The following is a 22,731-nucleotide window of genomic DNA, read 5'->3' on the forward strand; positions in this document are numbered from 1 at the left end:
GAATATCTTAGTATCACTCTTCTCTTCTGGAGCAACTGCAAAAGATAAGTCTGTAGCTTTTTGTTGTGCCTTGTGAAGAATCTCTTGTTGAAGCCTTGATGCAATTGCTTCAACTGTATCACCGCCATCCCCAGTGAGCTGTAGACTAGGAACTATATCTGATTGTTGTTCTATTTGTACTTCAACTGATTCCTTTTCTAATAATTCTTTAGGTTGTTCATGGTTTGTTGCTAAAGGTACTTCCTCAGTTGACTTTATTTCAACCTCATTTCCATTCCCATTTTCAGCTGCAAGCCTCTTCTTTCTAAGAGCAGCTAGTCTTGATTTTCTATCTTCCCCAGTAGAACCATCTGTTGACATTGTTATGAAGCAGTGTGATCTAAATAAAAGGTATCACCAAGAATACATCTAAAATCTCTATGTCTCACTTTAACTCAAGTCAAAAAAAATATTTAATTTTGACTGCAACAATTGAATCGGCTGCCATTTTTATTCATCCCACTTCAGAATCAAGAATACAATGTCCATATTAGATCATATTGAGTCCTTTTTGGATTCAAGTGATGGCGATGATAGTGGTTATTACCTTTTTGAAAATTGATTGATTGCTCAAGTGCATCGTACTAACATTATTAATAGATGTTGTAAATTTGCCAAATACAAGATACAACCCACAATCGTTGAGAGAAGAGTTTAGTTATACTGATGGAGGAGAACAACCTAGAGTATATGAATCTCCCTTTACTTCTTTCAAGTCAGGAAGTGATAGTATTCAATATGATGAATCGCAACAGATAAAACAGATACTACCATTCGAACAGCCGTACAAAGATAACCAAAGTAACTATTACAGTCAAAATCGAAAGGCTCCTAAATACAATTTAAAGAATCACACTGATAATTTTCAAGCTAATCGAGTTGAAAGAAATATAAGTACATCTATTCTACCAACAAAACTCCGTTCAGTGTTCAGTTTTCAAAACTTTAATAGAATGCAAAGCGAATCATTTAATCATGTCTATAAATCTGATAATAATTGTGTGGTGAGTGCCCCTACGGGATCAGGAAAGACTGTTTTGTTTGAGTTGGCTATTCTAAGGTTGTTTGGTATGGATAACAACTGTGCAGAGATGAACACTTGGAAAGTTCTTTATTTGGCTCCTACTAAAGCATTATGCAGTGAGAAATATGAAAGTTGGAAGCAGATTTTTGATGGTCTCGATATCTCAGTAGTGGTTTTGACAGGTGATACAACATTCTTAGAAGCGGATAATGTCAAAAAGTCTAACATAATCGTATCAACTCCTGAAAAGTGGGATCTTCTTACTAGAAGATGGGCCGATTACGAGAAATTGTTTAGTTTGGTTCGTCTTCTATTGGTTGATGAGATACATATACTAATTGATGAGATACATATACTAAAGGATGCTAGAGGTTCTACCTTGGAAGTTCTCATTACAAGGATGAAGAAATTTTGTCCTAACGTTAGAATTTTAGCTTTATCAGCTACAGTACCAAATGTGACTGATATTTCACAGTGGTTAAAGTTGAAGAACAATTCTACTCACCCTTCTATTGCATTGTCTTTTAATGATGGATACAGAGCAGTTGAATTGGAAAGAATAGTCTATGGATTTAAACCACAAACTGAGAATGATTTTCAATTTGACTATCTATTGAATTCCAAGCTAATTGAAATTATAAGAGATAGCAGTTTAGGCAAATCGGTGCTTATATTTTGCCCTACTAGAAGTAGTGCTACCAACACTGCTAAATATCTTTATACTAATTACGAAGGTGTTTTCGGAAGGGTCTCAAAATCTTTTGATAAATACAAAAATAAAGACTTAGGAAAATATGCAACCAAAGGCATTTGCTTTCATCATGCTGGTATATCATATGATGATAGGAGAGTAGTTGAAAAAGAATTTCTTGATGGTCACATCGGTGTCTTGTGTTCAACTACGACATTAGCAATAGGAATTAATTTGCCGGCATATCTAGTTATAATCAAAGGAACTAAATGTTGGTTAAATGGCGGTTTCACAGAATATGCAGAGACTGATATATTGCAGATGGTTGGAAGAGCAGGCAGGCCCCAGTTTGAAACTAAAGGTGTTGCTGTGATTTTAACTACTTTAAAAGAGAAACAAAAGTATGAAAGGTTGGTTAATGGTAATGAAAAGATTGAAAGCAGCTTACATTTGAACTTTGAAGAAAACTTGGTGGCAGAGATCAGCTTGGGTACAATAAAAAGCATTGATGATGCTTTGACCTGGATTCGATCAACCTTTTTCTACGTGAGATTTATTGCCAATCCAGCTTATTACTTGACGGTTCCAGTTGTTTCGAATTCTGATAATCTTTCTCAACGTCTTGAAAACTTTTGCAAAGATAAATTGAACCTTTTACTTCAAGAACAGATGATTTTGTCTTCGGTAGAAACCTATAAATGTACTCCGTATGGCACTGCGATGTCAAAGCATTATATTTTGTTTAATAGCATGTGCTCCATCATACGTACAACTAAATTTCAAACTGTTAGGGAATTGTTACTTTTGATATCGCATTGTGACGAATTCAAGGACCTGAAACTAAGAGCTCTGGAGAAGAAGCTATTTCGTGAGATAAATCTGTCGCCATTCATTAGATTCCCGATTGAAAAGGATGACTTCAAAAATGAGGCAAAGATAATGTTATTGATTCAGTACGAACTTGGTAGTGTAGAGTACCCCACATATAATGGGGCTCTTAAACATCATCCAACATTCTTAAGTGATAAAATGTATGTTTTCAAGCAAGTTCCTAGAATTTTAAGAGCAATGATTGATGTGTTTATCGCCAGGAAAGATTATATATCTCTTGTCGGCTGTATGAATCTTTCTAGATGTATACAAGGGAAATGTTGGGAAGGAAGTACTTCAGAATTGAAGCAAATTTCAGGTGTTGGTTCAGCATATATCAAGAAATTTGAAAAACACAACGTAAATAGTCTAGAGAAGGCCAGAAAATTAACTTCAAGCCAAATTGAATATTACTTGGGTTTAAAGATAGGTGGAAGCTCAAAGATTTGTGCAAGCTTGAAGTCCCTTCCTGAGTTAAGGTTGTCAGTGACACTATTGGGGACGGATGTCAGAGAAGGTAATTCAGCGGTAGTTAATCTATCTATATCAATTTCAGTTGAGAATGCAAAACAGTCTTCAACCTTGAAAGGCAAGTACCAAATTTTGAATGTGGTTTCTGGGATTTCTACCGGCCAATTGGTAGACTTCAGGCGAATTGCTATTTCAAAACTTCAAGATGGGGAGCTGAAGTCTTTCACTCTCTCTATTTCTGTCAATAATCATAACTCTCTGATAGTTACCTCTATATCTTCAGAAAATATTGCTGGAATAATTGCCAATTCTAGCATACTGTTAAGGACTCTTTTTGCCAATAATGAATTGCTAAGCCAAGAGTTCGAAGATAATGACGAAGTAGGTCAAAGTGAAAGTTGGAATACGGAACGGGATTTAGTTATAACCTCATATACTGCGTCGGATAATAAATCTTCAATCACAAAGATAAAGGAGGAGTCTGTTGTTACTGAAGAAGTTGATATAGTACAACAAGATAAGAGGCGGTATTTACCAAATGGCAATTATGAATGTAACCATGCCTGTAAAGATAAAGGATCTTGTAGGCATTATTGCTGCAAGCAGGGAATTCCTGTTCAAGTCCCTAAACTTAAAAGGCAGCGTGCAAACTCTGATATCAAGCCTAAAGATTTGAATATAGTGAAAGAAGCAAATATCGCTATTAAATCATCTATGTCATCTTCTGAGAATAATGATAAAGGAAATACCGTTCTAGAAGATGTCAGTCTCAAGAAAAGCTCTGAAATACATTTGGTCAGAAGACCACCAAAGATGATTAAGTTATCTGCTGTACGACTGAAGAGTATTTTTGAGGACTATGATAGTGATCCATTTGCTGACAATCATGATTTGTTCCAGAGTGCAAATTCTGTACCTATAAGTAAGCGTGTGCTTCCAGATTCAAGGCCACCTCCGGTTCCCATGTCTGTAAATGTGCCTATTCCAGAACGAGTTCCAGCCAAGGTATTTACTATTCAGAATCGAACCTTAGATTCAGTAATACAAAAATCATCGAAACTTGAACCTGAAGTAAGCTGCTCCGCTATAAATAAGTTAACGTTACCGGAAATACAAAGTGATACGTCAGATTCAGTAAGATTACTCTTAGATTCAGATGTTGAATTCCAATACTAAATAGATTCTATAAAATTCCTATTGAAATGTACCTAAAAATTTAATTGAAATATCTTCAAAGAATTCATCCGTAATTGTCATATGATCTTCATCGATGTTTAAGAACTCTATCTTATTTTCGGCGTGTAATGACTTTAATCCGATCAAATCATCTTGATAAATTCTTGTATTTTCAAACCCAATCACATCACCAGTTTCTCCATCAACATCAAAAAATGAAGCACTGTCCTTGGGCACCAATGTAGTATCTTGAGTAAACGTAATTAATACTAACTTATTAATACTTTGAAAGTTCTCCTTATATGTAGAGTTGAATTCTTCCCTTTCGTTATTTATATCAGCTAAGAAATTAGAGTGTTCTAAGTAACTTGAGTAAGCAAAAGGGTCTCTAAAGTATTGAGCCGGAATTACAGATCTCTGTACAGTATCATACCACACTTGTTTCTTAAGTAAAGCGTTTCTTGACTTACATACCCAATCTGAAGGATTCTCACATAAAGGAAGCTCCAGGACACCATTATGAGGAGACCCAAAGGTTATCAAGTTATGTACCTTCAAATCTGAACATCTCTCTATTAAAGCTCTCAAGAATAACCCTCCTTGTGAAAATCCAACAGCATCAAACCCTCCCTCAAGCTCCGGTCTAGCCTTAAGGTCATCACATACAGTTTCTAATTCGACATTTGCATTTCCAAAAATAGACTTCTTTTGATCATCTTTTGGGGTTTCTGCTAAGCTTACTGGAAGAACAAATATTCCTGGATAGTGCGTTTCAAGTATTTCGGAAGCTCTATGCATAAATGAAGAATTGAAGTTGTCCCCTAATCCATGCCAAAACACCACTGGTCTAATGTCGGAGACAATGTCTTGTTTCGGAGTTGACTTTATACTGTACACATCATTAACTACTTCAGGAGATGACCAGTTCTCTGAAATAGATAATAGGAAATAAACAAAGCTTTTATCAAATAGTGTAGTTAATTGCATGATGGAGTTTGAGATATGTAACTACTCCACAATTGCAATCTTCATCTGCGTTTTTGTATCTCTCGTGAGATAAAGGAGGAGGATGAGGCAAAAAAAAATAGAAAATGCTCCACGGCAGGTTCGAACTGTCGACCTTCAGATTTCACAATCGTAATTAACTATGAGACTGACGCTCTACCAACTGAGCTAGTGAAGCATGTTCATGTTTTACAAAATTCAGCCAGTTGGTGAAACCAACACGAATATAAATAGCTAAAAATGGGTAAATATTACTGTTTTTGATGTTTTGTTACCTTTATTAATATAATAAGACAATTTTAAATGTTTTCTAGATTTAATTTTGTCATTATCACTTTTTTTGGGTGAGATATTGAACGACGTATTTCTGGAATTTTTCACAAATTTTGGAAAAAAATTGATTGCAAAAATAGTATTTTTTTTTCTAATGAGTAGCATTTATTATGTATCTAAAAAGTAGACTTAGTATCTAAAGAAAAGATAGTATTCATAATTAATATTTAAACCGACAACTTATAGAAATTTGAAAGTTTCCACTCCATTTATATTTCTAAATTTATAGAATATTAAATAAATGTATATTTCGAAAAAAAAAATGAAAGTTTTTAAGGTAAGATATTTGGTGATTGATGGATAATGTATTGACTTATTAAGAAGAGTCTTTCTGTCTAATAATATTCTTCTGGAATATTTGCTACAAGGCCAAAAAGAGGTCCCAACACATTATTGTATATTACACTATTTAGACTAAATTAAAACATAAGACAACAAGATTACTCATAACATCTTCTTTGCAATATTTTGCATCTCACGACTAGTTGAAGCAAATATAATCTGATCTACAGGTAGAGTTGGTGCAACTAAACTTGAAGAAAGTGGTTCTCTCTCATTAGCGTTAGTAACGTGATCTATTCCCACATCTTCAGTCAAGAACTTGTAAGATAACTTTGGGAATGATTGATTGATGGTCTTAGTTGCAGTTAAAAATAAGCTCTTTCCTAATGACAACTCGTCCAGAGAATTATCACCTTCTTCAATATCACTATGTGATGGTATTATGGAGCTTGATTTTTCATATCTTGGTAAATTATTAAGAAATTGAATAATATATGTAAGCTTTTCTTTGTATGATCCTAGTAATATTATATAGCTCAATGATCTTACTCTTAAAGAACTCACTATTTTGCTTTTTCTGAATTCAAAATTCTTCTGTTGTTCGAGTTGATTGATTTTTGGAACTGAGATTGCACTTGAATGGGTACTTCCTGGACGAGAAGCCGATTTATCAAGGTCATCAGATAACACATAAGATAAAGATGATTTCAAGAATAATAACTCCAGATTATAGGTATCACTCATTTTAAAATACTGTTGAATTTCCGTAAGCTTTAACAAACTATTCATAATGAACATTAATGAAATTTCTTGACGTTCCAAAAGACCAATTGTGTTATCGTTAAGCCTCTCAAATCCTTTTGAAGATTTACCATCTCCATATGGGAACAAAGACTTACTAAGGTTTGGAAAGTAAAGTAAAACTTTAAAGTATACATCAGCTTTTCTATTATATTCAACTGAACTCTCCAAGATAGACAATGTTAGATAGTTCAAGGCAACATATTTATAATAATGAAGAATATCATTCAAGGTAATTTCTGACTTGTCTATAACTTTGGTAAGATATTTGGGATCAATAACTGGTAATGATGTTAACGCTAGTAATAAATGCGATTCACCAACCATATAAATAACTCTAACAAATTGAGTGACAAGAGGCAATCCATCAACAACCAACTTTTCACGTTCAAAGATACTAACCAAACATTGTTGAATATGAACAAGGATGAATTCAGAAAAGTTTAAATAACTGGTATCATCTACTCTATCTATGACTAACATTTCAAGGGAGTTGTATAATAATTCTTGGAATGGCTCAAATACCTGGGATGAAACCAATTTATCAATTGATAAGACTTCACTTGATAAAAATCTTTCTAAAAGTATTCCAAAATCGGATGCTAATTGATTCAAGGAAGGGCCAATGGATTCCATTAATTTCATATATGATTCAAGCTCAAAGGGAGAAATGTTGATATAATTCTTGCAAAGGTTGTCATTGCACTCAATCAATATTTCCACTAAGGATAATAATGACTCAAGCCAAAGATAATGATGAGTTCTTAAATCATTACGAACTAAAAGACTTTTCACTTCACCAAAATATTCCTGTAAATCATGAATCTTAGTATTATAGTCGCTGATGTTAACTCTAACACTGAATTGATTCTTATCAAACCTATCTTTATGATACTTTCGGATTGCTGCCAATAGAGCACTCAATTCCAAAGTAGATAACACATCCTCACTAAGATATGTTATTTTAGATGCATTCATCTCTTAACCCAATAGATCATAGAATATCATAGATAAACAAAAAGGATTCTTTATTTCTTTATCCAAATCATTTTTGTCCCTCTCCATTTTTAGGTGCTGCTAAAAATTTACCTCTACACGATTGCGAATTAAATTAATTTAAATCTATTAAACAACTATAAACTCTATTAAGAAAAACAATATAAAAGACTTCAAGTCTTCTTTCTAAAGAGTTCACCATAGTAAGGATCAGAATATTTCTCATAACTACTTTTAGTCCATCTTCTGAATGTTTTACCATACTTTATCATAAAGATAAAACTACCATTTATGACTATAGAAAGCATGAATAAGAGCCAAGTAAGAACTTTCAAACCATTATGATCTAACCAAGGTTGGAAACCAAATGTGAAACCCATACCTATACAATTTCTGAGGAAAAGCATTAACACAAGCCCTTCACTAGCAACCTTTTGATAAGAATCAACTGCATAAGATAAACAAATGGCTCCTGATGAACTCATAGCTACACCCAATAAACCTTGACCTATAATAGCTGGAACTGCCCAATGAGCACCATAGGATGCACCTAAACCATATGCAAGCAAACCAGCTGCATTGACAATAGTTGGAACAACCATAGCATATAATCTAAATTCTGGTTCTAACACCCCATTATTTCTTCTAGCCAATCTGATAGTTAACCAATCAACAAAAGGTCCACCATAAAGCATACCAATAATACTACCCACACAACAAGAAATATTTGTTAAACCAACTTTATTGGCACTAAAATAATAAGGTGCCCCGGAAAAGATAATTGATTGAGAAGTTGATAATAATGATAAATACATCATTTGAGCACCATAAAGAATACCACCCCAAATAATAGCTGGGAAAGAAACCAAGAAGAATGGTCTGTAAAAAATAGTTAACCATGATCTTTCATCATTATATTCTAACTCAAAGATCTTCATTCTTTGCCAATAGGTTCTGACAGGAATTGAATAATCAACTGAGGCATCATCATCAGAAAGCAGATGACTAGAAACTTCCTTTGTATTAGCTAAAATATGATGTTCTTTTTCTTTTGAGCCTACTTCCACAGTTTCTCTTGATTTAATTTGGTCAAGAATATTTTCTTCAAGTGTTTCTTCATTATAGTCTCTACGGAAGGTAGTATCTTCCATGAAGAAAAGTAAAACTATAAAGAGAACTCCAAAAATAATAACTTGAAAATAAAAACACCATTGCCATCCCATAGATTGAGTAATGTAACCACAAGCAACTGGACCAAGAAATGAACCAGCATATAAAGCTAAAATCAACCAAGCAAGAGCAGATGCTCTTTCATGTTGGAAGAAAACATCAGTAGAAGAAATTTCAACTAAAGAATCAACTGGAGCAGCTGCGAAACCACCGAGAATATTATTTATATCTAAGGATACAATATTCAGGGCTTGAGCACCAACAACACAAGACACTAAGACAATAATCGTACAAAGTAAGTAAACAAATCTTCTACCTAACTTTAAAGCTGTTGGTTGTAAAACCAAACACCCAACTCCAAGGAATAAGAAACAAAGGGCCGAAGTAACATTTAATTGGAAAAAACTAACATTAAAATCTACACTCCATATTTCCCAAAGGGGACCAGAAAAATTAACCGCAACCGCTAATAAAAAGGCCCTAAATTTGACACATTAGTATTTTTTAACGTCGAACATTTTAAAAAGAACAAAATATAACACATACCAGAACCAAAGTAAAGCAAATTGTTTAATTTTCTTGGTTTGGGTCCATCTTAATGGATCATTTGGATTTGAAGAAGGTTGTGGTAAAAGAATAATGTTTCTATCATCATTATTCTTTTTCACATCTAAATTACCTTCTAAATCAACCAAATGAATAGTCCCTGGGACATTATCGTAATGCTTCTTACTTTCAGATTTAGTTAAATCAGTTTTCATTGTAGAATATTTGATTTTGTCTGTTGTTACTATAAACCATAATAATGGTAATTTAATTTAAGGACAAATATAAATCATTATATACCTTGCTGCTTACATATGTATGGTTTCATAACCAGTTCATTCTAGCGGCTAATGCCACATTGATTTAAAGATAATGAATGATTTGGTATCAAAAGGCGGTTAATTTATTTTCTTTTATCTATAAAATTGAAATGATCTGATAACTATTGTTATATTATTAAACTTATCAGTAATCAGCCTGTCGCAATTTGACCCCTTATTAGGGATAATATGATACTTTAAAATTTTTTTCCGTTAAATAGAAATATGGTTTGCACTTTCCTATTTAGGCAATACATTTCGCGTGGAGACTCCTTACTGAAAGATTAGCCTTACATTGACTCTGTTTAATTATAGATTAATTAATATCTGTGTTTAAACAGCAACTAATATTTAGATTAGATTAGTGTAAAATATAATAGAATTTTAAATCTAATTGTATTCAAAACCTGAAATATTATTTCTTGTGAGCCAAGTTAGGCAGTTCCTAGCAGATATGTAGATCCACATAATGGGCCGCAAAATTCGTTCTCCACTCCTCTAGTTATTAAAGGCATTTAGGTTCTTGAGTTCCCGCTACTGTCTGCCTAGCGATCAACCCATTTTTACCCCACAGTGGTTAATACTTTTCGAAGGGTTTTTCAATTACATTCAAGAATACATCATTACATACACAAAAGGCCGATAGCGCTTTACTAGATTTGTAGACTCTGAGGGGGTCCAGCCGATGGCCCGTAACATTCTTTGAAGACTTGTTCTTTATATTAGTTAGCTAAGCGTATTTACAATGTAGGAAATGGTAATTTCCTATGACATCTATTTACAATTTCAAAATAATCTATTTCTGACTCCGGAGTAATATAACCATGTCTAATTAAAAAATCAATGATGACAAGTCCACTATTTGGTTTAAATTCATTATTTTTAATTCTTGCAAGAAGCTCCTCTACGTTTAATAATTGAAAATCTTCTGCTTCTCCATCTATAGGTGTAGGTTTAACATCACTTTCATTTTCAAATTCAATGTCATAAATAAATTCAACTTCGGGTTGAACTCTTTCATCTTCAGTAAAATAAATATACAGAAGAACTCCAGCTGATTTTGCATGCGATTCAACAAATGAAGCTTCTAAACCTGCTTCTTCATAGCATTCCTTCACAACTGTCTCCCAGATCCCATACGGATATCCTAAACCACCAGCGACTGTATTATCTAATAAACCAGGAAATGTTGATTTTGTAGCTGATCTTCTAGGAACCCACATCTTCAATGATCCATCTGATGAGTTCTTTGGTGATATATACCCACAAATATGAGCTCCATAGGTTATACAACCAGTTAAAACAGAAAACGCCCTTTCAAGATGCATATATGGAGTATGACTAGGATTATACACAGTGTACAACTCATTTCTCCAACCACGATCTAATAACTCTTCAAATACAGGCAATTTTCTCCATTCATTTGCAACGGTACTAAATAATTCATCTCGTTTTGATAATGTATCATATTCTGGATTTATGGTGATTAATTTCTTGTCATGATTTACACCAAAGCCTGTCGAATTTTCAAAATGCTTTGCAATATCAATCCTCACTAAACCAATTGCTGTAACCCCATCATGTGCAACTAGGGTATAGTTCACAGCATCTATCAGGTATGAATATGAGTCAACTTTATCAATTGTGTCCAATAATGACATTTTGTAGACAAATCTTTTGATTTCAAATAATTTATGGATTTGATTAATTTGGCGGACAAAGTATCAAAGAACCAAAAAAAATAATCTGATATCTATAAAAAAAAAAGACCATTTGCAAAATAACCTTTGCACCAAGCAACTTATGTGCATACGAATCCAATGCTAGGTTCTTCAAAGTCACTAATAAAGGGGCTAGACTCTTTATTTGATACTTGGAAAGAAGATGGAGTTAATACTTTAGACACTTCCGAGCTATTGAAGATCATAGCGCAATTTTTAGATCGACATAATACTTTGCAAATAATACGGCAATCAACTAGCATAAATGACGAGTTATTCAGATTATACAAAACTTATATCCAACCATCATCAAATCTATCGAAAGAAGTCACATTCTTGAAGTTACTTTATCAATTACTGCCCGTCCTTAATAAAAAAGAGATATTCTTATGGTTAACCACTTATTTGAAACCTGCAGTAGATAGTGCTGGGTATGATCTAAAGTTTGTGGAAAGCTCTAGAGAGTTTATCAGAAGAGTAACGATAAACCTATTTCCCACTGATGATCCTGAGCTAAGAAATGGAAGACAAGAGATTGCCAGCGATATAGCGAAAAAGTTAATGGAACTATATATTGGAACTGACGACTTAGTTTACGAAATAATAAAATTGAAACCATCCCAAGCAGAAAAGGATACTCAAGTATACGAAGAGAGATTGCGGTTCATTAAGCAAAACTGTCAGACACTAATCCAAGAATACGGGTTAACTAACACTGAAGATTATCTCAGATTGATAAATTCATTTATAATATCTCCTACACAAAGATTAGCAAGTTTAACTCTTTTATCATCACTAATTTCATCCAACACATCTCAAATTCTCCAAATTACTAATACAGATCTATTTCCAAACATCATGAAATGCTTACTGTATGATTTCAGTGAAAGTGTGATTCTTTCTCTGTTATCAATCTTGATAATGTTAATTCCTCAAATTTGTCATAAGATTGCAAGTTATTTATCAGATATACTAGTGATATATATTCGAATAATGAATTGGGAAGAGTTCAATAAATATGTGCCGAAGAGATATGAAGTCCTATTAGGATATATGGAAGAGGCTAATGTCAACTGGACCATAACAAACTTTGATCAATCTACTGATTACTCAAATTTTGATTCAGTAACAACCAAGATGGAATTTGATATTGTACATCTCGGAACCTTAATCTATGGTTTGTTCCCATTGAGTTTAAGTAAGTTTTGTCAATCTCCATTTACTTATCTAAAACATAATGTTCCTAAGTTCATTAATCCAAATTACATAGCCAGATTAGATGCCGAAATTAAACTTAAAGGTCCTACCACTGATAGAATAGAATATACCACACGTATCAAAACGAAAGCATTATACCAGAGCTTGTTAGTCCATCCAAAATTTATTGACTTTGATAAAAACACTATAGAACAAGAATTGAAAAATCCAATCCAATGGATTCTTGATGTCAATGATGGAGAATCGATAGGTACTGAAGAAGTAGCTATAACTTGTTTAAGTTTGAATCCCGATATTTTAGTCACCCTTAGTGATACATTAACAACAATTCCAAACGTACAATCAAGCGATTCGCCAATAACTCCGAAACTTATTTCCCGAAACTCTTCTATCGGAAGTCCTTTAAATAGCCCTTTAAGTACATTAGTTGCAAGTTCAGTTCAGAACATTCACCGAAAAATGTCAATAATACCTACAAATCTAGTCATTGAACATCAAAGAGAGACACCAGATGTTTTCTTTAAGGATATTAAATTTGATGAGGGCAAGTCTGAGGTTGAAGATTCTACGCTTAATAGTTTTGATATGCAAGAAGAGAAACACGATGAACCAATATCAGATTTATTAACCACTCACGAGAAACTCTTTGGTCCAAAGACGAAGCTAGGACCTACTGATCTTGCAAGAAAACCTTCTATATTGAAATCAGAGGTTAGAATACAAAGACCAATTTCATCCCCAACTACGTCAGTTGAAACGACCACTGTTGCTCACAAAGGTTCAATAGGTAGCAGTTCAACTGGCTCATCGTTGAATAATAATGCAGCTGTTAACGGTGGTACAGCTTTAGACTATTATCAGAGAGAGCTTCTTTTAATGAAGAATGCCTTGGAATTTTCAAGTTATATGAAACATTTGAATAAATTCCATTACATTCGACTCAAATTAAAGATGAACAAATTGTTGAGAGAAGCAAGTTTGCATTATCAATCGATTGAACACAAAAATAATCTATTACAGATCCAAGAGTTAAACGAAAGCTCGGATGATATGAAGGGTGCTTTATCATCGTTACAGCTCGAAGCTGATAATAGCAAATCTGCTGCTGATAATGAAAAATCTGGATTGTTTACTCAATTGCAGGAATTACAAGAGAAGAATAGAGACTTGAAGTATTTATTTGAAGAGATTCAGAATGAAAACAACCTGCTTCATGGTGATTTGAATCAATTGAATGAAAGAATCATTCCTATAAAAGATCTTGAAATTGAAAATTTGAAGGTTAAGTTGAAAGAGTTAGAAACCAATCAAGTCAATAATAATAAAGCTGCCAAGAAAAGTACAGAAGAAGAAGAAGAAGTATCGACAGATATGTCAGAGATAGAACGAAAACTTGTTAGATTAAGAGATGAACTTTTGGTACTGCAAGATAAGAATTCAAAAATCGCCCAAGAGTTATCTAAATCGCAAGATGCTTACCAGGCAATGCAAAAAAGTTATGAATACAAACTTGCATCGTCTAAAATCGATCTTAATGAGAATATTAATTCGTTCACATCTCATTATGATAAGAAAATTCAAGAATTAAGTACAACCATACTTAAATATGAGGCGTTAATAGAAGAAAAGAATTCAAAAATTTTACAATTATCATCTTCAAAACCAATTTCGATACCAATGTCTACAGGGGGTTATAGAATTCCTGACAATAGAATACCACAAAGACTTTCGAGAACTTCAACAACGGCTGATTTCAATGAAGGTTATATACAAGAAAAGGACAGATCTAACTCATCTCTAGATCTGATTTCACCTCCACCTTCAAATGTACATCTTGGACACCAACCTACGTTCTCTAATTATCCTCAATTCAAGCATCAGATGCAGACCGCGGTTGGGTCAATTCCACCACAACTTCAAAACAAAACACCAAGCACATTGTTAGGACAACAATTGCAACAACAACAGTTACAACAGCAACTGTCACAACAACAACAACAACAACAACAACCAATTATCAGAGGAAGAGGAGGACTTCAAAAGAGATCTAAAAAGATGATGTGAAACTAATCATATATAAATTATTTAGTTTTGTGTAACGACCTGTATATAAATCATTCAATTTTATAATTTTATAATTACGTGTCGTTGTGAAAAATTCGGTGGGTGTCAAAAATGATTAACATTACACACATTAGTTTTGATTCAATTGAAATTGAACTTGGCGTATACAATTGCTAGTGGAAAATGTCAACTCTCAAGAAAAGAGGTGGTAAGAAAGGTGCAGTGGCCACCACTACTAGTTCAATCGAGCTTCCTGAAGATGACAAGGTTGTTTCTGTGGAGAAAACTGATTCAGAATTCAAGTATTGGCTTGGATTAATGCTTGTGACAGGATTAGCAATTTACACCAGATTTAACAAGATCAGTATTCCTGATAAAGTTGTTTTCGATGAAGTTCATTTTGGGAAATTTGCTTCCTATTACTTAGAAAGAACTTATTTCTTTGATTTGCATCCACCATTTGCTAAAATGTTGATTGCTTTTGCTGGTTGGTTAATTGGATATAGTGGTAAATTCAAATTTGATAACATCGGTGATTCTTATATCGACAATAGTGTTCCTTACATTGCATACAGAGCACTCCTGGCCATTCAAGGTTCAGCTATTGTTCCACTCATTTACTTAACTATGAAGAATTTGAAATTTTCAATTCCAGCTTGTTTATTATCATCTATTATTGTTTGTTTTGATAATGCTCAAGTGGCTGATAGTAGATTGATCTTATTAGATGCTACCTTGAATTTAAGTGTAGCTTTGACTATGTTTACTTATACTAAGTTTTCTACTTTCAGAAAGCAACCATTTTCTCAGGATTGGTGGATTTGGCTTATTGCTACTGGTGTATCACTTTCATGTGTTATTTCCACCAAATATGTTGGTGTATTTACATTTGTCACTATTGGTCTTGCCGTCTTACATGAATTATGGATTTTATTAGATTATAAGAAAGGATTAACTTTAGTTGAATTTTCAAAACATTTCTTTTCAAGATTCTTTGCTTTAATTATCGTTCCTTTCACTATTTACTTATTCTGGTTTTACTTACATTTTGCTATCCTTAATAAATCTGGTCCAGGTGATTCATTTATGTCATCTGAATTCCAAGAAACTTTACTGGAATCTCCATTGGCTAAATTTTCTAAGCCAGTTAAATTTTACGATACCATTACCATCAAGCACAAGGAAACCGATGCATTTTTACATTCCCATGAATTTGTTTATCCATTACGTTATGAAGATGGTAGAATTTCTTCCAATAAACAACAAGTTACTTGTGTTTTCGATCCTGATAGCAAGGAACACCTTGATGCAAACAACCACTGGGTCGTTGAACCAGCTTCTGCTGATGTTCAAAAGGGTGTTGATATCTTTACCAATGATGTTATTAGACTTAGACATGCTGGTACCAACGGGTACTTGCTTGCACACGATGTTGCTTCTCCATTAAAACCAACTAATGAAGAATTCATTGTTGTTCATGGAGAAGATGCTCAAGCTCACTATAACGAAACCTTATTCAGACTTCGTGATGCTGAAGGTGGATCTAACAAGAACAAAAATAGAAGAAAGTTAGTTAAGACCAAAGCTTCTCCATTAAGAATTGTCCATGTAGATACAGTTGTTGCTATGTGGACTCATGATGATGAAGTTTTACCAGATTGGGGATTCGGACAACAAGAAGTCAGTGGTAACAAAAAGATCCAACAAACTGATAATATTTGGACTTTTGATAATATTATCGGTCTTCAAGCTGGTGATAAGAGATCTCAATATGTTCCAAAAGAAGTAAAGAAAATTCCATTCTTAAAGAAATGGTGGGAATTACAAGGTTTAATGTTCCATCACAATAACATCTTAACTTCAGAACATCCTTTCGCCTCCCAACCAGATTCATGGCCATTGGCTTTATCCGGTGTGTCTTTCTATAATGATAATGATTTAAGAAGACAAATTTTCTTTACTGGTAACATTGTTGGTTTCTGGTCAGAAGTTGCATTCCTTGCTATTTATCTTGGTTTATTATTAGCCGATCAAATTAGTAGAAGACGTGATGTTTACATATTAAGTGATAAAGCAAGATCTAGATTATATAATACATTAGGATTTTTCTTTGTGGGTTGGAGTTCACATTATTTCCCATTCTACCTTATGAATCGTCAAAAATTCTTACACCATTATTTACCTGCTCATTTAATAGCGGCTTTATTTACTGGTGGTATAGTTGAATTCCTCTGTACCAACAATAGCAGAATCAATGATGGTACTCCAAAGGGAGTAAACAAAATCAAGATTTCCCTCCTTGTTGCCCTCTTATCAGGTGGTATTGTTTGGTTTTTCTTCTACTTCAGACCATTAACTTATGGTGATGTTTCTTTAACTGTAGAAGAAGTTAAAGCAAGACAATGGTTTGATATTAAATTGCATTACGCTAAATAATTCTAATATCTCACCTTCTATTAGACCCTCTACTTTACACTATATAGGAATCGTATATTAAATATTGTAATTAAAAAAAAAAGTTGTATTTTATATTAAAGTTAAAGTTAAAGTTGAGTGCCAAATTTGATCCAAAGAAAAAAGCAAACATGAAAAAACAATAACGATCCCATCTTGCATCTGTGATATCACGAATTCAATCAGGGAATGTCAGTCAGGAGCTTTTTAACGACCTTAAGGAGTAAGATCGATTCAAAGACCCTTAAGGTTCCATATTCATTTGTCACTGGTAATCAATCGGCAGATTTAGATTCGGTCATTAGTGCTATATCATACTCGTATTTAGATAATGTCTATGATAATACTTCATTTATAATTCCCTTGGTAAACATTCCTAAGAAGGATCTCAAGCTTAGACGAGACATTGAATTGCTCTTGAAATCTCATTCTATTGATGAAGATTTGTTATATTTTGTGGAGGATTTTGAATTGTTGAATGCAAAGGCACCAATCACTCAAATTGCTCTTGTTGATCATTGTAATATTCAAGGGGATATTTTAACCAGATTCTTGAATGAAAACAGATTAAAGGTAAACGCCATTATCGATCATCATGATGACGAGAAGGTTTTCTTAGATGCTACTCCTAGAATTATTCACTCTAACGGTTCTTGTTCAGCTTTAGTCTTCAAATACTGGTATGAGAAATTACATGAAAGTGCATTAAAGGAACACTCTGAAATATTGGAGCTTTTATTGGGACCATTATTAATAGACACTTCAAATATGACTCAAAAAGTTGAAGATGGTGATGCATTTGCATGGAGTGAATATAAAAAACTTCTCTCTTTTCAACTGGATAGTTACATTACCAAAGTTATTAAGACAGACACTGCCACTACTGAAGATGATGTTTTTGGGGAATTTTACAGTGCATTGAAGACTGCTAAGAAAGATTTAACAGGCTTCACATTTGAGGACGTCATGCTCAAGGATTACAAACAATTTTTATTTTCATCTAATGAAACGGTGGGATTTAGTTCAATAGGAAAATCCATCAAATGGATTTTTAAGACATATTCAGAAGATGAAATTGAAAGTACCTTATCGAAATTTCTTAAAGATAATAAACTTGACCTCTTGGTTATAACTTCATCATACACTCAAAAACATACAGGCATATATACAAGAGAATTCTGTTACTACTATGAAGTTAAAGGGAATTCTAAGTTTGATCACTTATCAGAGTTAGCTCAAGAAGAGCTTCAATTAAACTCCGATGTTCACGGTTTAGAAAAGATCGAGAAGAAACTTAATAAAGTAAAAGAGTTGAAAGGGGTCTTTAAAGTCTATAATCAAGTTAACATTAAAGCATCTAGAAAACAAGTTGTCCCAATTGTTAAATCTATATTGGAGAAAGATAACTAACTATATACTTTGTAGAATCTAGAAGTACATATTTATTACACGCAGGTAATGTTTTATTTATATCCGTTATATGACTGTAGAATGTATGGAATATTTCTGCATAAGGAATAGACAAGTATTCATATTCATCATCTTCTTCTGCCGTATCCAGAGACTCTTCACTTCTAAATACTAGCTTCAATGAATTCTTTAGAATGGTGTTTTCTATTGATACATCTATCCCAATAGCTAATACCCAAAAATAATATGAAGTGTTGTTGACAATGAACTTGAACTTTCTTGATGCAGTTGAGTTGATCCTATTTACAAACAAATCATAAACAAACACATACGATGAGAAAGATTCCTTTATGGGTTCGTCAAGTTTCGATTTATAACTTAAATTTATATTCCACTTAAAAATTCTATCAGTACCTTCAAAATTTTCACCTAGTAGAGTATGACAACTGTGACATAGCACCTTGGATTCAATGGAATCTATGGTATCTGTAAATTTCACTAATAAATAGTTACTTCCTATCACAATGGTCTTATCATTAGGAGGTTTGAGAGAACCATTGTAGTTCTTTTCGTGATGATCATGATTATCAGGTTTATGACAATGCCAATAATCCATCAACTCGTACCAAAATTCGGATGGCATATCAAGGAATTTAAAGTCCTTGGAATCAATAATGACGTACTCGCATGTGGAGCAATTGAAGGTAAATTCATTGTAATTCCCTACTTCTGATTTTGGAGTCTTTACCTTAAGATCTTTACACGACCACCTTTGAGACGTTTGTGACATGAAGGATTCAGTCTCATTGGTACTGGGGGTTCCTTCTGAGGAAACAATCAAGGAAAAAGTCAAACAGCCATCCTTTGTAAGTTGTAAATTAGTGATTTGTGGTTGATTAGTTAACTGTATTGGTAATTGAATTGTTGTAATTATCTTCTCTGTAGCAACGACAATACTTTGATCTTGCAAAGATAGCCTTTTGATATCCTGTAGAGATTTGCCAGCATAATCTGTAGCCACAGAAATCTTATTCAACCTCGGCAAATACTCTGTTATATACATGTGGCACTAAAAGTTTAAGAATAGATGAGATCAAGATTGATTCTCCACAAAGAATTTTTATGATTTTGATATTTCTGGTGATGAGAATCATAACCTATGTCTAAAATTAGTTCTTGACACAGTTTCTGACGTAAAATTGAATAATTAACCCAACATTTGATAGAAAGATTAGATTCATTGTCTTGAAGTCATTTAACTGGAATCATCATACACCATTTTGTCTATACTTAGTATAATTATATATAATCTCTTTAGTTAAAAGTGGTGATAGTTTAGAACAGGTGCAAAAAAAAAGTACGTGAATTTTTGAAGCGCGTCTTAAAATAGTAAACACTTTAATAATATCAACTGTTTATGATAGTTACATTATTAGTATCTAGTACCAGACACAACCATGGATGAACTACAACTAAGTCAATTAGACACAAGGGATGAGAGAGATTCTACACCTGCCAAAGAATCCACCACTCAAACTGAAGATGTGTTAGGGCTTGATACCAACATCAAATTAACCAAAAGACTTAAGATTGCTAGATTGGATAATGAAAGAATATTCAATGAACAAACTGGGTTGAAATATATAATAAGAAATCATCGTCAATTGTTGAAGTCCATAAATAAGGCAGATGCTAACTTACAAAAGAAATATCAAAACAAGTCCAAAATTCCACACTCAGCAAGATTAGAACATGAATATGACAATTTAAGTACGGTATTACAATTCTATCAACTTTGGTGTCATGGACTTTTCCCCAAGGCTAATTTTAAAGATTGCATTCATTTACTTAGAAGTTTAGGAGCTAAATCATCTCAACTTAGGATTTATAGAAGACAATTAATAGAGGCAGAAATAAACAAGTTGAAGATCGAGAAGGGAATAATAGATGATGTCCCATTGATTAATAGACTTGAACCAGATGGTGAAAATCAAAATGATGAAGGTTCAACTTCGACTGATCAAACTTCAAATGTTCAAAATTCTACAACAGATGATGATTGGAGTTTCATGAATAGAAATAGTTCCGAATCAGCTCCAGTATCGCGTCCATCAAATGGATTATTTCTTGATGAAGACGATGATGACTTATATCATACCCCAACCACTGACATTTCTAAACCTGCGCAATCATTACTGACAAATACAAAAAGTACGAGTGATGATGACTTCTCAGATGATGATGATCAATATGTACTGATAAATAATACCAAAGATGGAGAAGCAGACTCTTATCCAGAAGAACAAGCATCCGAAGTACAACCTGAAGATGAAGAGAATGAAATGGATTTAATGAGAGAATTTGGTATGTAATATTAATAATAATAATATATATCTATATATATATTTCTAACTGGTTATATAAATTTGTCTAAGAATACTAGTATGCATAAAGATACTTGATAAATCATCATTCGAAAATGTCGAATCTGTAGATTCATTTAACATAGCAATCAAATAACCTCCACTACGTAAATAAACATCAATGAGTTTTCTATCTTTTTCTTGAGATTTTCTTACTAATTTAGAATTGTGTCTGTAGAATGGCATAATAGCTCCACTATTAAACATTGAATTCCCTTGAGAATTTGAAAATGCAATTCCAAATTCTGATGTAAAAGCTTGATAAAGAAAAGTATTTTCAAGATTGAAAGAATTACTAGAAGAACCATGAGTTCCAATTATTCTTGTCATAAATTGATTATCAGTTTTATTTTGCTTGATTAATTTACTAGCATATCTGTAATTTTCAGCTTCTATCTTAGTTTCATTTGATGGAAAATATTCGGATGGAATTTGATAAGGTTCTGCAATTCTTATTTCTAAAACATTCACAAAACTAACTTTAAACCTATTGGAGATAATGGTAGCCAAACCTGATGCTGCTCCCTTTAAAGTTCCAATTTTAACCAAACTATCCCACAATTTCTTTTCATCAAATTTATAATCTTTATTCTTTTCATTTTTTGAAATCTTCATGAAACGAAAGTTATGATTTTGAGAATAAGGACTACCTGATCCATCTTTTTCAAACACAGTCATAAGCATTGATTTAGTACTGGTAGCTCTACCCAACTTCAATGTCAAATCATTTAATTCACTATTGATTTGAGAGCTCTTATCCAAAGTTTTCTTTTGAATAGCTTTAAGTTGCTCGATAGGAGTATCTAATAAAATCATTATCTCTTTACTGAAGTCTTGTAACTTCTTACAATTATCATCCAGAAATTCACCTTTGGGAAATGCATCAAATATTGCTAGTACTCCGATTATTTCATTTTTCGTTGTTAATAATGGAACTCCACAATAGAATTTAATATATGGTAGCCCTGTAACAAGAGGATTTCTTGAAGTTCTCCAATCCTTTGTAGCATCAAGTAATAAAAAGTAACCTTGAGATAAGATAGCATGTGAATCAATACAAATACCTCTTGGTATTTCATTAGCATCTAATAATGTTTCAAATTTAATATGGGCCTTATTATGTTCAATAATTGAAATTGATACTCCTGAAACTTCAAAGGTTTTTCTTAACCTAGCGATTGGTTTCTTAAATATTGTTTTATCATTCCAATGATCTAATTTCTTATATCTTTCAACTGCCTTAGTACGTAATGATTCATTGTAACACTCAGGCGCTTGCATAAAACCATCATTTTCCAAACATGGTGGACAAGGTACCATTGAAAGATTCCACTTTCCCTAAAGTATGTTAGTTAGAATAAACAGAACACAATTGAATAACTCTAAAATGATAATACTGACTTTTGAATAAGCATCTAAGAAATGAGCTTTAGTTAATGGAATTGGAGTTATCTTACTATCATTAAGTGGCGCCATAAAACCCAACTTTGCTGTACTGGCGCTAACCGGAATTTTGCCAGTTTTCTTTATTCTTGCAGTTGAAGCAGTACCTGGAACCTTCTTATCCATTATTATATATAATATATGATAGTTTCTTGATCTAAATAATCATCCAATGTAGTAAACTAAGAAGAAACTATTAGGATAAAGTTTACAAAATTTGCGACAAGTATGTTGCAAATGCGGATCTACAATTTTTTGTTTAAAAATAATTATT

The 22,731-nt window shown here is 33.0% G+C and overlaps 10 protein-coding genes and 1 non-coding gene across 11 annotated transcripts; 5 read left to right on the top strand and 6 right to left on the bottom strand. All coding sequences in view use genetic code 12, as the record gives it.

Moving 5' to 3' along the window:
• Positions 1 to 98: 98 nt before the first annotated feature.
• DFJ63DRAFT_322039 (uncharacterized protein) lies at positions 99 to 4,794 on the top strand (the record flags this gene model as incomplete). Its single annotated transcript, XM_064907389.1, has 5 exons — positions 99 to 133; positions 854 to 3,106; positions 3,137 to 4,017; positions 4,084 to 4,212; positions 4,697 to 4,794. The coding sequence occupies 5 exons, from the start codon at positions 99 to 101 to the stop codon at positions 4,792 to 4,794; spliced, it is 3,396 nt and encodes a 1,131-aa protein (XP_064763321.1).
• Positions 4,795 to 5,363: 569 nt separating this feature from the next.
• Positions 5,364 to 5,454, bottom strand: DFJ63DRAFT_t61. Its single transcript has one exon. It is a non-coding gene; the product is annotated as a tRNA-Met (tRNA).
• Positions 5,455 to 5,656: 202 nt separating this feature from the next.
• Positions 5,657 to 7,766, bottom strand: DFJ63DRAFT_58050 (uncharacterized protein). Its single transcript, XM_064908949.1, has one exon. It carries the CDS (start codon positions 7,668 to 7,670, stop codon positions 6,054 to 6,056), a length of 1,617 nt encoding a protein of 538 aa, XP_064763322.1. The 5' UTR covers positions 7,671 to 7,766; the 3' UTR covers positions 5,657 to 6,053.
• On the bottom strand, positions 7,766 to 9,619 carry DFJ63DRAFT_338360 (uncharacterized protein; the record flags this gene model as incomplete). Its single annotated transcript, XM_064908666.1, has 2 exons — positions 7,766 to 9,338; positions 9,405 to 9,619. The coding sequence occupies 2 exons, from the start codon at positions 9,617 to 9,619 to the stop codon at positions 7,862 to 7,864; spliced, it is 1,692 nt and encodes a 563-aa protein (XP_064763323.1). The 3' UTR covers positions 7,766 to 7,861.
• Positions 9,620 to 10,464: 845 nt separating this feature from the next.
• Positions 10,465 to 11,385, bottom strand: DFJ63DRAFT_333615 (uncharacterized protein; the record flags this gene model as incomplete). Its single annotated transcript, XM_064907882.1, has 1 exon — positions 10,465 to 11,385. One exon carries the CDS (start codon positions 11,383 to 11,385, stop codon positions 10,465 to 10,467), a length of 921 nt encoding a protein of 306 aa, XP_064763324.1.
• A 159-nt stretch (positions 11,386 to 11,544) lies between these two features.
• DFJ63DRAFT_333616 (uncharacterized protein) lies at positions 11,545 to 14,727 on the top strand (the record flags this gene model as incomplete). Its single annotated transcript, XM_064907883.1, has 1 exon — positions 11,545 to 14,727. One exon carries the CDS (start codon positions 11,545 to 11,547, stop codon positions 14,725 to 14,727), a length of 3,183 nt encoding a protein of 1,060 aa, XP_064763325.1.
• Positions 14,728 to 14,818: 91 nt separating this feature from the next.
• Positions 14,819 to 17,265, top strand: PMT4 (dolichyl-phosphate-mannose-protein mannosyltransferase). Its single transcript, XM_064908959.1, has one exon. The coding sequence runs from the start codon at positions 14,911 to 14,913 to the stop codon at positions 17,161 to 17,163; it is 2,253 nt and encodes a 750-aa protein (XP_064763326.1). The 5' UTR covers positions 14,819 to 14,910; the 3' UTR covers positions 17,164 to 17,265.
• Position 17,266: 1 nt separating this feature from the next.
• DFJ63DRAFT_58055 (exopolyphosphatase) lies at positions 17,267 to 18,878 on the top strand. Its single transcript, XM_064908950.1, has one exon. It carries the CDS (start codon positions 17,371 to 17,373, stop codon positions 18,589 to 18,591), a length of 1,221 nt encoding a protein of 406 aa, XP_064763327.1. The 5' UTR covers positions 17,267 to 17,370; the 3' UTR covers positions 18,592 to 18,878.
• Positions 18,756 to 19,381, bottom strand: DFJ63DRAFT_333619 (putative polyadenylation protein; the record flags this gene model as incomplete). The annotated part of the gene is made up of 2 exons (XM_064907884.1): positions 18,756 to 18,869; positions 19,052 to 19,381. The coding sequence occupies 2 exons, from the start codon at positions 19,379 to 19,381 to the stop codon at positions 18,756 to 18,758; spliced, it is 444 nt and encodes a 147-aa protein (XP_064763328.1).
• Positions 19,382 to 19,686: 305 nt separating this feature from the next.
• On the top strand, positions 19,687 to 21,450 carry CSM3 (Csm3p). Its single transcript, XM_064908951.1, has one exon. The coding sequence runs from the start codon at positions 20,049 to 20,051 to the stop codon at positions 20,961 to 20,963; it is 915 nt and encodes a 304-aa protein (XP_064763329.1). The 5' UTR covers positions 19,687 to 20,048; the 3' UTR covers positions 20,964 to 21,450.
• On the bottom strand, positions 20,982 to 22,719 carry DFJ63DRAFT_58703 (uncharacterized protein). The gene is made up of 2 exons (XM_064908970.1): positions 22,416 to 22,719; positions 20,982 to 22,346 (listed from the first exon to the last, which is right to left on the bottom strand). Exons 1-2 carry the CDS (start codon positions 22,581 to 22,583, stop codon positions 21,000 to 21,002), a joined length of 1,515 nt encoding a protein of 504 aa, XP_064763330.1. The 5' UTR covers positions 22,584 to 22,719; the 3' UTR covers positions 20,982 to 20,999.
• Positions 22,720 to 22,731: the final 12 nt, after the last annotated feature.

Source organism: Scheffersomyces coipomensis (assembly GCF_036884675.1).
Source record: "Scheffersomyces coipomensis strain NRRL Y-17651 chromosome Unknown DFJ63scaffold_2, whole genome shotgun sequence".
In the NCBI taxonomy this organism is placed as follows: domain Eukaryota; kingdom Fungi; phylum Ascomycota; class Pichiomycetes; order Serinales; family Debaryomycetaceae; genus Scheffersomyces; species Scheffersomyces coipomensis.